Source organism: Xyrauchen texanus, chromosome 31, assembly GCF_025860055.1.
Source record: "Xyrauchen texanus isolate HMW12.3.18 chromosome 31, RBS_HiC_50CHRs, whole genome shotgun sequence".
In the NCBI taxonomy this organism is placed as follows: domain Eukaryota; kingdom Metazoa; phylum Chordata; class Actinopteri; order Cypriniformes; family Catostomidae; genus Xyrauchen; species Xyrauchen texanus.
This window is the reverse complement of record NC_068306.1, coordinates 16,422,452-16,440,393: the sequence shown is the minus strand read 5'-3', so window position 1 is coordinate 16,440,393 and position 17,942 is coordinate 16,422,452. Positions and strand designations below refer to the sequence as shown.

The window sequence follows — 17,942 nt, the reverse complement described above, 5'->3', positions numbered from 1 at the left end:
TAACTTTCCATTACTGGAAAACTGTATTGCAAAATTCCAGGTTTTCCAGGATGCATGGGAACCCTGGTCATCGACGATTTTGCATCAATGAAAGCTAGGAGGGGAATGCTATATTTTAAATTAGGGATTAAGTATAATAGCACAAGCAGTTAACTGTAAGTATTCTGCCATTTTCTTTATTTACTGACTATAGTATAATTGTGTAATTTAAGTTATGTAAATATAATGTATATGTTAATATAATTTATAGTGGGTGTATATATATGTATGTATATAATAAACTCACTTCTATGAGCAAAAGTTCACTAGAAATCTAAAATTCTTACTCATGTTATCCCATACAGAAATCAGATGTATGGTCATACTCTACAATTATTGATAATTTATTTGGGCGTATTGGCTATTTAAAATGACACTGTGATTTGGGAAATTATGTTTTACATATATGAAAGTGTAATATGAAAATGAATGATTTTTACACTTACATAGCACTTTTCTGACTCTATACACAAAGTACTGCGGATATGTTGCATATACTGTATGTACCGCTAACTTCTTACATCAGTGAAAACCATTAACAGGCACTTTGTGTTTTACATACATAGTCATATGTGAAATGTCTCTTTGGAAAATGTTGTAACAAAGATATTCTCTTGTAAATAATAAAATAACAATGCGAAATCGAAGCCAATCTTGTGTTCCAAACATCATAAAAATGCCTTCGCAGCGCACTATGAAGGGAGAACAATTATGACAGTCAAGCCTGAAATGCTAATTATAAACCATACCATATACATAAACTTCTCTTTGAGGTAAGGTAAAACCGATCCAAAACGACTTTGGATAACGAATTTTGTGTTTAATTCCGTTGGTTTTAGTAAATGCAAATATGTGTGTGAATGTGACTTGGCGCAATGGAGTTCTTGTTCATTGTAAATATGGCAATGGAAACTGTGACACAAGCACTGCCTACACTGCACAAAACATATATGCAATGAGGGAGCGAGAGCTTTATATCTCTTGACATTTCTCTCAATTTATGCACTTTGTTTTGCACTATTTTCTTTGCATGCCATTTCTTTCTAAGTTGCCATTTACTTAAAACTGAAACTGAGAGCGCTCCCAGCCAAGTGCATTGATCATGAGAAACAAAGGCCGCGAGATTTTCCGATAACTATGGGTCTAAGCTCTTAAGAGTCTACATGCAAAGTTACGAATGTTCTTTCCTTTTCTCATGTGTTTCCCAAACCTGCACTTTAAACGAATCCGTGATGCACTTTTAAGTGCTTCTTTGCTGTCCATTGTGAAGTGCTGAAATCTGACTGTATAGTGACGCTCATTCATAGATTTGTGCATAACTTTATAAATACTTGTAATTTAGCTCGCTGAGAAATGTTATGTTCTTAAATAATCAAACAAATTAACTACATAAGTAAATACATAGTTATGTAATTATTTTTGTGCTGGAGGCTACGATCTACTGTTTTTACACAATCACTGCTTTGTTCATCAAATGTGCGTTTGCAATGTTTCATTTATCATATGTGGGTCGACCGTCATGGTGCAGGCTTTTAGGGTCTTTGAAGACTATATAAAAAGTATAAAGAGGTTTACGTGTTGGGATGCATATTTCATGTGCACAATAGAGCGGTGGAAGCACTAACATAGGGTAAATGTACAAACATTAACCGATTAAGCGGAGATCTGCGCTTTGCACCCAAACTGATCATCAATGCATAACAATGTGTGCATGATGGCACCCTTCAGTGTCAGAGAGGAAGATGAGAGTTTGTAAAGAGAAGGAATGTGGGAAGATGCTCAAGACAGACAATATCCCCATAGATACAGAATAACATCGACATCATTCCTTCTGAATTTAATATTATATCATGCAGCCTTTTTACCAATTCATGTACAAAGGTAGGCCTATTGTTTATTTATTTAGGCCTAATACATTTTTCATTAATTCTGTTATTATTTTTATTGTAATATAGTATTTTATTTAATTTTCTTGTTTTCTTGTTTCTGCTCATTTCCTTTCAAATTGAAAAACAAACTATCAAAACTTAAACAGCTAATCTCTCTACCTGTAGCTTTGGTTTTCCGCAGTCAACACCCGATCACATTGCACCACCAACTGGTGAGAACGAATAGCACCAGGTTGAGACAGTGCAGCGGTACTCTGCTGCTTTTCTTTCTTTGAACCTCTGAATTTGAGGAAGCTAATTTTGTTAAGCGAAATAGAACAGGCAATTTTACCTGTTGAAAGATCTAGGTGGTATTTTCAAATGAACTGATTATTTTGGAAATGAACTTTGGATTGTTTATTTATTGTTTAATTTTTATAATAATGAAATTAGTTGTGAAATGTTTCAAAATGAAATATTCAATGCTTAAAAATACAATTACAACCATGTTAAATTTCAGCCTCCAAAATGCATGCACTGTCAATGCAACGCATTTAAATGCAAGCACTGATAATAAAATGCATTTCTTTTTTCGATTAGAGCAATTCAACATGCTTTTACGCTTCAAAGACTTTAGTCATGAATTTACTTCCATAAGTGATTTTGTGATCTATGAGATAGCACCAAGAGGCACAGCTCACTGATCGCAAGCTTCTGGAGGGCATATAGAGCTGAAGTAGTGAGTGTAGATAGGGGATCCAGTGGCTGTTCTATATGCCAGCAACATCAATGCTTTGAGCTTGGCTTGACCACTGGCAACCAGTGCTGTTTAATGAAGAGAGGTGTGACATGGGCTCTTGGGCTTGTTGAAGACTACATGCGCAGCCAGGTTCTGAATCAATTGCAGAAGGTAATCACTTCTAACATTTCAATAATTATGTAAGGACTACAAATGTTTTTTATGTCTTATTGGAATATGAGCAATTGTTTTCTCAGTGGTCGATCAAAAATTATTCTCTGATAAGCGACACAAATGTTTGGTGCTGGCTGGTTGTAATTGAGCCTTAAAATGACCTGCTTTTTTTTTGGTTGAACTTAAAAAGAGAAATAACACTTTCTTAACTGAATTGCAATCATGACATATGCAAGCAGTGTTGATGGTGAAGATTTTTGTGTGTTTTTTGCTTGTTAAAACAACTGAAGAGATAAAGTTGATAATTTTTTAAACATTGAACTGTCCATTATGCGGAGATATTCACAAATCAGACATCCTCTCCATCTTATAAAATTAGCCTTTCATTTTAGCAGCTTAAGAAAAGAAATGGCCTTGTGCGAGCCCGTTCCCTTCTGTGTGGAATTTGTGTTTTGTCTTCTCTATACGAAATGCATGATTTTATTTAAATAAAAACCGACTGATCTTAGTTCAGGACACACTGGGCTATCAGTAAAGGGTTAAACTTTTGACCCACAGGCAGTTTCAGATTTAGGCATGGGTGACATGGGCAGCCCATAAATACAATTATAAATTTAAACATAATAATAATAATTTTAAAATAAACCATGATCTATAGATAGTTAAACACATATCTCATACATTTTTGTTTCATATAACACGGCTACAACTCTGACCGTCAGAGAAATAATTTTATGTTCCACAATATTTTCAGAGTTTGGACATTATTTTTTTTTAACAACTGCTGGAGGAATCTCCAAGCTACGAATGCAGGAACTGAGTTATAACTTTGCGCTGAGTTCAGGCGTGGTTTTCAAACATCTTACAACCTATTTCTCAGGAAAATAGCAAATTAAGCTTTACGTTACTTCATTAACATACAATACACATACAGTCTGCACGCATACACCCACAATAGCGCAAACACTCTGTACTTTGCGCTGGCACGAAAATAGAGCCAATGTGACAAAACAATATGGTGCCGATCACGGCGAAGTTTGTCTTTGGGAGAAACGCCAAACATAACTACATATGGTAAAAAACCTACAGTAATTAGGTTTTTACATTTTTTGTCTCTAGATTTATCCAATATGCAGTTTAGAAAATTGTAGTGATTTATCACAAAACAGCACGTTGTTAAACACAATGACCACTGACGTGGACTATAGGGCTATTTTTTCCTTAGAAATCCCATATATACTATGCAATATCACATTGAGAATGAATTGGTTCATCCAAAAGCTGAAAAATATTGCTGTAACAATTCCCCAGTTAAATAGGAAAAGAGGAAGCGGGTACGGCGATGTCAGTTCCGAATAAAACTTTATTCTTGACAGTTTCAGCAAATCAAAAACACACATTCACTGCTTCTGTTCAACTCAGCTTTCTCTCCCCTTCCACCTCTGCCGCTGGGACAATTGTAATCAGTATTTTATAAACAGAATTTATAATGTATAATTTTGTTTTATTTTAACATGGTTGGCACTGATTGGATGATGCTGGCCATTACTTGTATCAGAAGTAATTATGCTAATTTCTGATTGGTTAATGCTTCAGCACTGGCTATCACTTGTTTGTTTGACAGTGCAAAGTGAGGACATTGAGATTTAGTTGCCAACGTTGAAAAAAAGATTGTAACATAAAAGTAAAATCAAGTCAACTAGTTTTTTTTGTTAAGGTTTTATTTGTGCTTTTCCCAATACTATTTGCACTGCCATGTGCTATAAAGTGATTTTGACATTTTACTGAACATATGTAAATGCAACAACAACAGGTAATATACTGTATGAATGAGGTAAACTTCTGCATCACATAACATAGGGATGACATATGTACAAATGCATGCCGTGTTCATTAAATGCACATCTAATGTCTTTATTATGTTGGTTTGTTTAGGTGTCTTTCAGTCCTCAGATCTGTGGTACAAGTAGCTATCCTCTGTCTCTTCTGCGTAACCATGGTATGAACCAACATTCTCGTCTGGACAGTAAATTCCAAGCATTTGCTGCAGTTTTTGTTCTTGTTGACGTAATTCCATAGAGTCCACAAGGTCATAGATGCTTGCCAGAGACCACATTGGAGATGGGAACCACGCGTTTACATTGCCATCCTTACCCACCACCAGCATACTAAAGTAGTCCCTGTTAATCTTTAATTGGCTTCTGAGACTCTCCACTACATCTTGTGAAAGCATCTCCTTCTCTGGTTGACTTTTCCCTGAGAGAAGTAAGATCATTGGGTGTCATTCACTTATAATTGCATATACAAGTGTTCTTACTTACTGTATGTACACAGAAATTCAGCCGGATTCACAACAGGTGCATACGTACATTATTCAAATTAAACAATTTGTTCCATAATCACTATATTGCAGTATTTGTTGTAAAAGCAATGTGTAATTGCAGCAAATGAAGAGGAAGAGAGTTTTATGTTGAATCTCACCATTCAATGGAAAAAACTCCACTGTTCCTGAAGATGATGATCCAACACCCACAAGTTTCAACAAGGCAAAATGACGTATACCTGTCCATGTGGATTAAATTTAACACTAAAGTTGCAGAATCAGTAACCACACATAATGAATAATTTTATAATTAAGGAATGGAAATATACAACAAAGGTGAACATTCGACAATTTAGCCGTTCATCAGATAGACCTCAGAAACCATTATGCATACCCATCGGACACTCCTGTCCATTTAGTGCTTGAAGCTGCTGATGGAATGAGTAGTCATCTACAGTAGGTGCTGAGACAACTAGAAGTCTTCGTTTTGATATAAACCTGACAAAACACTCATGAAGAAGAAAATTTTTCAGAAAATCTGGTAAGATTTTTAGAAACACAGTTGAAGTCAAAAGCGCTTCTGGTGTTTACCTCATAAGTGAGTTCTCCCGATTGTTTGCTTGGGCTTGAGAGCAGGGTGATGGAGCTTTCTTCTCCTCCTCCTTTTCAGACTGACGTGAAGGAAAGCTGTCAATGTAATCCAGTAAAACCGAAAGCGCTGTTGGCTTGTTGAAAACCCTGTTAAGCTAAAAAACACAAGTATGCCTTTGACTCAGTAGTTAAAGTCACAGTTAATTAGGATGTTAGGATGTATTAGAAAAGTAAAATGTACTTACAATAGGCCTCAGGTCATAGTCAGTCAACACCATTGAGAAGTTTTTGGGTTCAAGCCCATATTCTCTGCGAATCTCGCTGATTAATTCAGGGTTTCTGAACTTGTCTGGAAGGGATGTTTGTAGAGGCTCAGCATCTACCAAACAAAACATAATGCATTTGACATTTTTGACAAGAAAATGCATGTCACTACTAGCAACACTATAAATGTAAAGGGTTCAAGAAAATGTTCTTTTCAAGTCATGTGTGTTACTCTATGTACAGTAAAATGCTCAAGACAGAGATGAGCCAACAATTAAGCATGAGGGTCCTGACCACCCTGTCATGGCCAAAGTAAACTGTGGTTGTCCACGTTGCAGATCGCTCCACGTACAACATGTGTGATGCAAATTTCGTCAACAGCACGGTCTGCTCGGACTGTCTGCATGCAGCCCAGCTTTTCTCGACACATGGACAATCCTCATCTGTGCACATAGTTGATGCATGCACCTGCCGTTGACTGTACTAAAAGAGTATCACAAAGCAGTCACAGTGCCCCTGCATCGAAAGCAAACGTATTCGCTTTTGGTCAAAAGAGAATACTTTGAAAGGCAATGCGGTCGATCGTATGCAATCCAATATGGAATGCAGAAAAAAGAAAAAGTATCCCAGGGCCTTCAGAGTTTATTTTGTCATAATGACCAGCTGACTGTAGATTTCCCTGATTATGCATGGCTCCTTGTCACGAACCCCGCTCCTCTGCTTCTCCCCGCATCGTCTAGCACACACACGCACACTCCCTCGACCTCACTCCCTCGCTCCGCCCCCTCGAGCTTTTCACGCTCTTTTTGCTCGCTCGAGCCCTCATGCCCACTTTGCTCCTACTCGCTCACATGCTCGTAGGCAATCTCCCTTCCTCGAGTTTCTCACGCGTTTCCAATCCCCCAGAACATTATGACCACCTGCACTCGCGTCATCTGCACTCCTGCACATTAGTTTCACCTGCACTCGTCTCATCACCTGTCATGGTTTACACCTGCACTCGCCCCTATATATATAGCACTACCCTTTCGTCTCATGGTTGTTGGTTATTGTATTTAGTTTCCCGTGTCTTTGCCCCCCGCTAGTCTCGTCTAGTTTTGACCTCCTCTCGTTTACCCCTTAGCTTGCCAGCTCCCCTTGTTCCCCTGTCTTTTGCTCCCTCTAGTCCCATCTCGCTGATTCTGATTACCCCGGCTTTGACCCTACGCTTTCCACAACCTCTCTCTTTGGATTTGCCCCTTTTATAGTCTCCGATTCCCCGGCTTCGACCTCACGCTCCCCTTGACTACTCTTCACTGGATTTGCCCTTGTTTTGTACTGTTGCCTGCTTTGCTTTTATTTAATAAAGCAGTTTTTTCCCGACATTGTGACTGTCTCAACTTGTGTTCGCTACACTCCTTACCAAATAAATTATTAAATGAACATAATTTGTTGGTGTTTACTGTATTTTGCTGAAGTCTGACTGCTCATTATCCTGTTCATTACACAACTAATTGCCAAATAAATAAAAAATATATTGGAGTTTAAATTATTAGCTAAATAGTAAAGCTCGTAGAGTGATACGAGAAGAAAAGATGACTTACAATACCAGGTTGATTGGTGAAATATTACTTAATCCCTGAATGTGTGGTCATTATTCAAAATTATCAGACTGCTTGATGGTGCCCAATAAGAATCAGGTATTCCAGAATGCTGTGTAATAAACTGCTCTATTACCTTGTTGGTAGTGTTGAATGTGTAGTGTAGGGCTGCGTTCTGAACCCAAGATGGACATCACTGAGATCTTTCTCAGGGAAAAGTCACAGCTGTGTAGTTCATTTTCCTCTCTCTGTTTGATATACTGACTTGAGACATCACTTTGAGAAGATATCACCTGTGCCACAAAGAAAAAAGTTATCATTTTATTCACCATTCTATGTAGAGCTGCACATATCCATGCAAATCTTTAATAAACAGGCACTTACAAGAAGTCTTCTTCTCCCTTTGAGGTTTTGCATGAAGTCTTTAAGAGCTGACTTTTCCTTATCATCTGCTTCTCGTTGTGACTTCCTCCCTCCTTTCCCCTTTTTCTTCTTGCCACCCTTTCCTTTGCCTTTCTTTTTGGAGCTTGAATTATCAGCAGTTTGTTCTGCTTTCAACTCCTCATTGACAATGTCAAAATGAGAATTTGCATTAGCATGCATTTTATCTGCTTCAGATGCTGAGTCATGTTTTTTCACTTCTGTCTCTGGGTCTCTGTGTCTATCACTGCCTGCAGTTTTCCTATGGCCATCATGCTTTAGCCTCTCATTTCCACTAGATCCAGATTTTGAACCTGCCTTAGTTGATGGTTTGCCATGGCTTGAACTACCTGGTGTTTTACGGATAACGAAACGTGAGCGTCCACTCAAGATGTCCTGGACTTTGTTTCTCAGAGTAGCCTTTTTGTCCAGAGGTTTCTTCTGTGTGGGGAAGATGGATGTGATATTTGCCTGCCTCTGTGGACTGAAGGTCCTCTTTTTGGTGGAACCCTGTTTCTTCACCACTAACTTCTTTTTGGTGACCTTACATTTAATGGGTAACCCCTTCCTTGTAACTTTTTCCAACTTACGCACAGGCAGCTGATCAATAACTTCAAGGACGGCCTCAACACGCACTGGGTAAGGAAATCTCTCGCTAATCCTCATGCTCTTCTTTACAATCAGCATGGAAAAGATCTGGTCTTCCAGCTCCAGGTAATGAAGAAGTTTGGTCACCATTTCAGAGTCCATGGGTTCCACAGTAGCCTCTCCCTGCAAGGTAGTGCGCTGGACTTTTCCCTCCATCATGGCATTCTGAATTATTGTGACAATGAGGGTATCTCTCTCTGCTAATCGGCAATTCAGTCCGTCAGAATCCTGAATCTGTTTCTCCATCATCCGAAGATAGTTGTCACTGTGCGATGGTGCAGTGATTACCCACAGGCGTTGTTTCCCTGCAAAATCAGTCAAAAAGTCTGACTCTGATGGGATGCCAGATTCCCTATCACGAGCCCCATCTGATCCAGAATCCTCCTGTGGCGTTATAAGGTCACCTTTGTTCTTCAGTTGATGTTTTTTCTTGCCTACTTTTGCAGACAGCACAGGGCTGTTACTCCATGTTGCAACCAGGACCAAGAGGATCCATAGACGAGACATCTCCAGCGTTGTAGTCACTCTCACTCAAAAGGAGGGAGCCACTAACCAGTGAGCAGTGAGTACGCAAAGGGAGAAATAACAGCTTCTGGTTTGCATTAAAATTCAATCTTGTTTCAGGAAAGTCCTGGAATTTCTGAACTTCAAAGCTCTGAGCTGTATGGCATGCAGAGTTGCTTCTTGAGTGTCATGACTTTCTGTGTGCATGGAGGCTGAACTTATGCAAGAAAAGAATGAAAGGGGAGGATGAAACCCAACCCACTCCAATCTGCAGTAATGGGATTGAAATGTGACATAATCTCCGTTAACATTTAATTTATGCAAGCCATTTTTTTTTTTTTTTTGAGGACAGAAAGAATGACTGGCAGAGCATCTTTGACACTTAATCTTAACTGTTCTTCAGAGTATGTTATGAATAAAAATAACAAAGAAATTTTTACATAATTCAAAAAAGAAGACTTGCTTTGTTGCCTCTGCTCACTCTCTTAGTCCATCCATACATCTGCAAAACAGACATCAAAACTATGATTAGGACCAGAAATCCAATACTTTCACTGTCTTTCTCCCTGTATTCTAACTACATTCAGTGAATCAATACTTGTTCATACATCAAACTGAATACACATTAAATTATAAGAGAAATCCATTTAGCCTTTGCAGAATGATTTATAGAGATCAAACTGCATGTTTGTTTCTTGCCCCAGACACCTTTCAATAGATATTTAGAAAAATGCATGCCCGATAGTTAGGAAGTAAAAGAAACTTAGAAAGTGGAATGCTTGTAACATCATAGTGACAAGAAACTTTAAAAAGTAAAAATGTGCATGTTGAAGACTGGAAAATAAGGTATTATTGTGATCCACACTAAAATAAATACAAAATATTTACTATCTAAAATGTACATTATATAAGATATAATATACATTATATGAATTACGAGCATTGGAGAACCAAGGGGGAAACATGATTTGCATCATTTTAATTAATCCCACTGGCCTTTTATTTCTTAAATAGTCAAAACCCAAACTTTCTTTTTAGTTGTGAAAAGAATTGTGAGAAGCGGCTGTAGCAATTTGGATCAGCGAGGAGAGCTAATGGTTAACAGCCTTGTACACAGACATTCCACAAAAGGATTTAGTTGAACAGAAACATATGAGAGACAATGGGGAGGACTTCACACAGTCCACCAAATCCAGTGGTGACACAACATAAGAAAAAGTCACTTATATGTATTTATGAATTAAATTATGGTTATTGTGTTATGGATATTAAATTCTGCAACATGGTGACTGTTGCTAACTCTTAAGTTTTAGAGTTTTAGTGAAGAACAAAAATTATTTATTTCAGTGTTACTTTGTATTTAATTTGTTATGACTGGCCAGGAATTGAATTTTAGTTGTTCAGCATTCCAATAATAATATTTACTCTCAATAACCAATAAGTCTGCATGTTTCCAGGAAACCAAACCATTACATTTTGCATCGTTCATACAGGCAGCTCTAAACACACAATCAAACCTCATAATGTCACATAACTGCAATGAAATCTTTATGGTTTGAGAATGCTTTGAAAAGACTGGATGGAGATTCCGATAAAAACCAATGGGCTGATTATCTGATGCTCTTTTTTAATGGACTTTTTCATGTCAGTTACACTCATAGGTTTAGTAGAGTGTTGTCTTCTGCTTTCCCTTGCTGGGTGTTACTGTAGGCCTAATAAAAAAATAAAAAAATCTACTTTTTTATATAAAACAACCCTCAAAGGCAAACTTTGATTAAATGTGGATGTTTGCTGGGTTTCCCGAAACACTCAAGTAGTACTTAATCCCTAAGGCGCGTTTCTCAAAAACATTGCTATCGAAGTAGTTCATAAAAACGTTTGTAATTTAAGCTCTTGAAACACTCTTAAGACACATAATACAGTACAACATTATATTAGCCTTCTTTGATAAGCATAATTGTAATGGCAATAGAGAGATATGTTCTTATTAAACAGATTATTTAAGAAGACATGAGTAATGTGACCATGCAGAAAAAAACTTAAATAAATATGCCTAATAAATAATTCACATTTGGTTAACAAAGGAGATTAGAGTAAGAGTGCGCAATGAGAGATTCCCTCTCACTCTTCCTCCTCCTCTTTCACTTTCCTCCAATGGATGTTTCAAATTGGCTCGCATATAGTCTTTTTACAAGGCAGTAACAAATTGCATGATGCATAATAATGGCAGTAAGGCTACAAGTACACAGTGCCTCACACTCTCACCAGATGACTTATTAATATTTAGACAGGTCTATGACTAGTTCAATACTGATGCCCATCATTTTAATCCTGTTCTGTATGCATTTGTTCAGTTTCCAACTAAAAACATTAGGCTACGTGAGAGCTGCTTATGATTCACATTGTGTACATTTATGTTACATGCATTTATTGGCTCACATTGAGCATCAGTAGGCCTACATCTGAATCTTCATTTTACTAAAGCCATCATTATTTCTATAATGTAATTCTGTTAACAGTTAATACATTTCCTTGCCGCGACAAGGTTACAAACAACTTCCATGTTTGTTAGTATTTCCACATTATTTTAATTTTGAGAAGACAAACACCTGGACATATTGGCCAAATACTAGACCACTTACTAGAGTTATTTTGACTAAACTACAGTAAAACTGTGGTAACCTGGTGAGCCACCACTGTCATCAGAAACAAGAAAGATTGTTACACTGTTTGAAGGTGATTTTTTTTTTTGTTTTGTATTTTTTTTATTTATAATTCCATTATGGATTTACTATTGTAACGAACTGTAGACACTATTGTATTTTGGCGGGAACCTTGGCGGTAACTGGTTACCTTGGTACAATTTTACAATGACAACCACTTCTCCACTAAGTTTTATTCTATTTTTGCTGTGTCTCGTTTGGAAGGCTGCGTCCTCCGGAGGTCGCATTTGTCGGCCACATACATCATCGAGGCTGTCTCGTTCCAGAAAAGCGAGTAGGACACTTCGAATGCGACCTTTCACGGGAATTCAAAGGATGCATGAGCTGTATCCTTCGTGGGCACTCACAACCCACAATTCTTTGCTTCAACGGAAATGTCTGAAAAAATTATGCCAATATGCCCGTAAATATTATGTTCAAACGCAAGCAATGTTAATTCCCAAGTTGAAGTACCTCAGTAGATGGGTGCAGAGTATATAATATGTGTTATTATATTCATATATAATTAAAATAAAGTATTAAGACTTAAAGTACACCTGTAAAATATATATTTTTTCTCTTTACATCATTATAACTCTCCTAAAATGTACCTCATGCATTCCTTTTAGAGGGATTTTGTTCCCTTCTCACTAAAAGCGCTTGTGTTTGTTAAATAGTGGCGTGCTGTCATAGCAACCATGTTACGTTCCATTACAGTTTGTCCTACAGGGCCGTCTCGTTTAAACTATGCTTGTTTACAGGAGGACACTCGGTATACTGCAGTATTCAAAAGACAGCCACTATTAATCAATTCAATAACTCAATAATATACAATTTGATGAAAAAAACGACAACAATAACAAAAAAACATTGTTTTGCCTCTGTTTAATACCTTTATTTAATCGAAAGAGGCTAAACTATAAATGATAAAACAACAATAACAAAAAACATTGTTTTGCCTCTGTTTAATACCTTTATTTAATCGAAAGAGGCTAAACTATAAATGATAAAACAACAATAACAAAAAACATTGTTTTACCTCTGTTTAATACATTTATTTAATCGAAAGAGGCTAAACTATAAATGATAAAACAACAATAACAAAAAACATTGTTTTACCTCTGTTTAATACCTTTATTTATTCGAAAGAGGCTAAACTATAAATTAAAAATAGTTTTCAGACGCCCACAGGCAGCACATGACTAACATATGCTGATTGACAGTCCAATGAAACCATTGAAGCGGTGACCATAGAGGTGAACGTGAGTTCTTCCGGGGAGCGGCTTTGAGCTCGTCCTCGCATTCAAAGGTCGATCATCTGTCTCGACACGGTGAGAATTTCAATTGTTCATTATCGATTTCTGCGGCCTTTGAGGTTGATCGCTAAACATGCTTTATGCTTCAAATGCAAATGGCCGCTTGCAGTTACTGATTTCTGCTTTGCTATCATGCTAGTGTGTGTTTGTTATGAAAACAAAAGAGGGGAATTGAGCGCTTGTACCCGCCTTCTGATTTCAAACCTGCATCTCAAAAAATTTGCATGCGAACTCGTGCTTTTGTTTTAGTGTCGCACATCAGATTTTGATAAGTGGAAAACACGTGTTTGAGCCAACAAATGTATAGTTAGAAACATTGCGTAGACACATGTGTGTCTCGTGCCATTGAGCTGTTTCAATGAATGACTTATGCAACGTCAAAAAACAAGCTCTAGACACAAGCACCGTTATATTTGCATTAGCGTGGTTTTCCACGGTGTGTTCTTTGCATATTGAAATCTTCCAAGCCTTGTAGTTAATGGGGTGTTTTAAATGTTAAACAGTTAATTTACGTGTGAGTCAATCTTGCCCCACTTCTGATAGGAGTCTTGTCTCACTTTTCTTGTGTGATGACGTGGTGCTGGATGTAGGTTGTAGTTGGCACGATAATCCAATAATCCAGTCAGACTGCACACGTAAAATTATCCCTGTGATTTAATTGTTTCTCACGCCTTCATGATTGGCATCCCCAGCCACTGCTGTGCTTTATGTGTGGGATGCATTCAAAAAGAACCATCAAAACATTGGTGTGTATTATGTTATGGTCTATTTTGTTGGTATTTGCTTTTTTCTTAATCTTTCTATTATTCGGTTTAGTACGTTTCTCACATTTAATGTTTATGGTTTCATAGCAGGCCATAAATGAGTTATAAGCCTAACTGTCTGAAAGCTACTGTGTGACCTAAACTGAGTAACCCTTATCACATTAGATAGTCAGAGGCACCTTACCCAAACAAGTTCACTATACATTTATAGTTTACCTTGGCTTGTCCTTGACCGTTTAAGCCATGTGTATTAATTGTGGATATGTTTTTGCTGCTAAAAATAACTTCCCAAGGAGACCTGAACTTGGAGCACTCAGTATTATTTTCCTCATTAAAAAAGTTTTACTTCTAAAAAAATTCATTGTAATTTTGAAACGTATAAAATCATGAGCACTCACATGAGATGAGGACTCTGGTCATAGCAGTAACCTTATAAAAGCTGTTTTATTCTACATGGGGGAGGGGCAACCTCTTGGGTGCTGCCATTTTGGAATCACGTGATCAGATCAATACTATTCATTTAATCTTAATAACCGTCTTGTTATTGGACACTTTCACTCTTGGATTAAATTAATCATGGCTGATTGTCAATGGTGAATTCATCTAGAATGGCATCTGTAACTGAAAACTATTGATTTTGAATGATGCTGCATCCACACCACTAGGTGTCACTGTAAGTCTAAGATGAGACAAACAAAAAGTTACTGAGTGCAACTTTAAATACTTTTTCTGGATTTAATACAAGCTCTTTACCAATGGAATCTCTGGCATGCTGTTGTTGCTTTGCAAAGTTCTGCAAAGTCATGAGATTCCCAGGGAATGCGCACACATGTATAACTGTGAAGGCTAGGAATGTCAAAAAAAAACATAGATTATTTATCGGCACGCTATTTTCTTAATATGTTTTGAGGCATCTATATAACATTAGCTGACATTAAAATTAGAAGCCTAATTTATGTGCTTTTCAATTCACTGTCAGTTGGCCTTCCATTTAATGTAGTCTGGCTTGGGAGAGCACAAGGGGGTGATATAATAGTTGCTGTTCCTGATCACTAGACTTGCCATAATTTTCACAAGTATCTTAATTTTCACATTGTGGTGTTCACGTTCAAACCGACTAACCACTGGTTGGACGCAAGGTGATACTATGGGGTAATTTTCGTTAAGCAATAGCCTACACAATAACGCAAGGCAGCTTGATTTCAAATTTGAACTTATTTTTTATAATTAATAATTCAAATTAAGCTAAAAAAGTTAAGTACAATTAAAATGTGTGTCATTAATTTTTGAGAGATGGCTTTTCAACAGTTGTTTAGGGCAACATCTCTTTGGCAACCAAATTCATCCGTGCATTCTCTCCATCATGGGCTACTGGTCGGGTATTTCATTGTCTGGGCAAACGCATCACTTACTGTGGGTTGTTGTGGGATTAATGTTGTGCTTTATTACCTTTCATCCCAGGACCCAGTTTAGCTGCTTTGGAAGGGTAATGACTTTTGAATGTGTGAATAAATTCGATGGACGATATGCAAGAAATATGTTCACAACATTTTTATTTAAAAAATAAATAAATTATATTTCACAATATCCAATTACATCAACCCCCGGCTGAGGGATCAGTGAATATTCTTGCTTCAGTGATTTTTGCATTGAAAATTATATTAATTTATTTAAAAAACTTAAACCAAAGACATTTCTAAATTCAAATTGTACTTCAAATGAAACGAAAAAGCAATTAAGAAAACGAAGTGGTAAAAAACATTCATAACCACCTTTCCATTTACTATCAGGCAAGTATCAGTCTATGGCAATGTTGGAAAATTGCTAATACAAATTAAGATCTAAAAACAATTCTAATTGGAAACGTAATATTATAATGATGATAATATTCATTGAAACATGGTTCGGGTTGTCCTTGTATTATTTTATCATTTAGTTACAGATGTAGGTAGGTACGTACGTCCGACCGACCTTGCAGAGTTGCGCTCCCAACAAACTGCTCTGTGGAAATAAAGTGAAGTGAACTCAGAGCTTAGATGGTCCGAGGTCATTTGTAGCATTCTCATCGATACTATTCTTGCAAAAAAATTTCAGAAGACTGAAAGAAAGAGTACAAACACTTTTCATACGAGTTTTCCACGAGACTGCACGCCCCTGAACAAACAGCACATAGACGGCTTTTCTGTCATTTGTTCTTAAAAATATAATAAAGAGTGTTTCTTCAAGCATGTGTCCGTGTGTCTAACAGCATTTCTTGTGTCATACCAAATCCGAGATGTCTTACAGTTACCCACCATGCACATTATCGTTACCTGCAATTAAACGTCTTCTGTCAGTGCGTGCACTTTGCTGCCTGTGTAATTAGATGTGTTGTTAAAGAACATCTAGCTTTCAGTATGTTATTTAGGTTCATTTATCATAGATCACAAATTCTTCATTTGGCAACTATTCTTTATTTAAGGCTATTCTATTCGTTAAGCTATTGTAATTGTATTGATATTGAAAGTTCTTTAAATAATGTTTCCATCAGTATAAAATTTCACACCTGTGTTGTCCCTTGTAACAAGTAAAACTTGGCTAACTCCATACTTGTCACACACTGGACGAGAAGACCAGGCACAGGGATCAAGCACAGGATGAATTGATGCGGTGTGTGCAGGACCGTTGGCAGTCCAAAGTTGTGAATCTTGTCACCAAACACACAAAATGTTATGAAGGTTTTTGTTCTTCTTTAAGAATGAACAAAGAGATATTGACGAGTTTGCATGTTAGTGTATGGAACTGGTGTTATTCGCAAACTGAATTATTAGAAATGGATGTTTATTAAGCAATTTCTCTGTGTGTAGCCTTGAATCGGTTTCATTTGTTGTCAAACCACAACAAGACATATTTGCTACTGAAAATACATATTTTAGGCTATATCAAAGATGCTTATACACAAAAATATCATCCAGTGATGGCTAGAGTACAAAGTCTATCGCCTTTGACAATGATTTGGAACAAATTAAATGGAAAACTATTTGCACCCTTTTGTGCAACAAGTAGCCCTATTTATATCTAAATAAAATTGGCATTATAGGTCGATAATAATTGGGGACATTTTTTTTGATTGTCGTAGCCTGAAAAATTAATCGTTCCCAAGCCTAATGAATGTATTTTCTTTCCTGGAGATATATTTTCACTACACCTTTGCATTTTCATGCAGTTATCAAGCAGGTGCTTTTTAAGAATCATCTGTACTTGTGTGAGTGTGTGCATATGTGTTTGTTTGTATATTGTATGTGTCAATGAATGTTTCTTAAATGTATGTCACCTTGGTAAGGAGTTCGGGGTGGGTGAACAGCTGAGTTTCTGAGTGGAGCATTGTGGGATAGGTTACTTGGCTCACACATTTTTTTTTTCTCTTTCAACCGCATGTAGGAGGAGGGTCATTTTGACTTCACAGCTCCTCCTTGTATCTCCAATGGCGAGTCTTCTGCGCGTGGTAGCCAGCAGCTGTTCCAGCCCCCTGTTCTCCGGAGTGGCCTCTGCTAAGTTACCGAGTGTCCGGACAGTGAAGACACCATGCGTGCGATTCTTTAGGACCCACCAAGCCCTCACTCGCCTCGCTAGTCCAGGTAACGGTGATGGAATATCATCCATAACATCATCTGTTTTTTTTTTTTTTACTGATGTTCATTAATCATATGCTGCTCTTGGGCAAAAATACGAGCTCATTGAAAGACCTTGAAAGTATTTGTCTTACGTCAGCAGATATTGTTTTACTGTTTGATGAAGGCAAATTAAAGATTCCCCAACTTCTCTTCCTTCTAATTTTCCTATAGCAGTTTGTGTATACATAGATTTTCAAGGCCATTGTGTTCCATCACCAGTTCCCTCCCCCTGCTTTTTCCGCCACTATTACCTGCATTGAAGGCCCCTGGATATGAATGAGTTGTAGTGACCTGTGTAGCGTGCTTGCTGCCTGCCTGACAGACATTTTTTGAGAGTGAGAAGAGTGGTAATGACAG

The 17,942-nt window shown here is 37.3% G+C and overlaps 2 protein-coding genes across 2 annotated transcripts in view; one reads left to right on the top strand and one right to left on the bottom strand.

Moving 5' to 3' along the window:
• Window positions 1–4,251: 4,251 nt before the first annotated feature.
• ccdc80l2 (coiled-coil domain containing 80 like 2) lies at window positions 4,252–9,357 on the bottom strand. The gene is made up of 7 exons (XM_052100508.1): window positions 7,963–9,357; window positions 7,715–7,871; window positions 5,980–6,113; window positions 5,735–5,889; window positions 5,538–5,641; window positions 5,302–5,382; window positions 4,252–5,076 (listed from the first exon to the last, which is right to left on the bottom strand). The coding sequence occupies exons 1-7, from the start codon at window positions 9,151–9,153 to the stop codon at window positions 4,763–4,765; spliced, it is 2,136 nt and encodes a 711-aa protein (XP_051956468.1). The 5' UTR covers window positions 9,154–9,357; the 3' UTR covers window positions 4,252–4,762.
• Window positions 9,358–13,103: 3,746 nt separating this feature from the next.
• Window positions 13,104–17,942, top strand: part of nnt (nicotinamide nucleotide transhydrogenase) — a 62,814-nt gene continuing 57,975 nt past the window's right edge. Inside the window, exons 1-2 of the mRNA XM_052100746.1 lie at window positions 13,104–13,183; window positions 17,353–17,549. Of these exons, the coding sequence (XP_051956706.1) occupies window positions 17,396–17,549 (154 nt within the window). The 5' untranslated portion in view covers window positions 13,104–13,183; window positions 17,353–17,395. The remainder of the gene's footprint in view (window positions 13,184–17,352; window positions 17,550–17,942) is intronic.

What these genes read in the sequence shown, in the direction of transcription:
- ccdc80l2 (XM_052100508.1), bottom strand. Translation starts at nt 9,153, where the DNA reads ATGTCTCGTCTATGGATCCTCTTGGTCCTGGTTGCAACATGGAGTAAC. An exon ending in CGGGAGAACTCACTTATGAG is followed by an intron (nt 5,642 to 5,734) that starts GTAAACACCAGA and finishes GTGTTTTGTCAG; the next exon opens with GTTTATATCAAAACGAAGAC. An exon ending in TGGACAGGAGTGTCCGATGG is followed by an intron (nt 5,383 to 5,537) that starts GTATGCATAATG and finishes CCACATGGACAG; the next exon opens with GTATACGTCATTTTGCCTTG.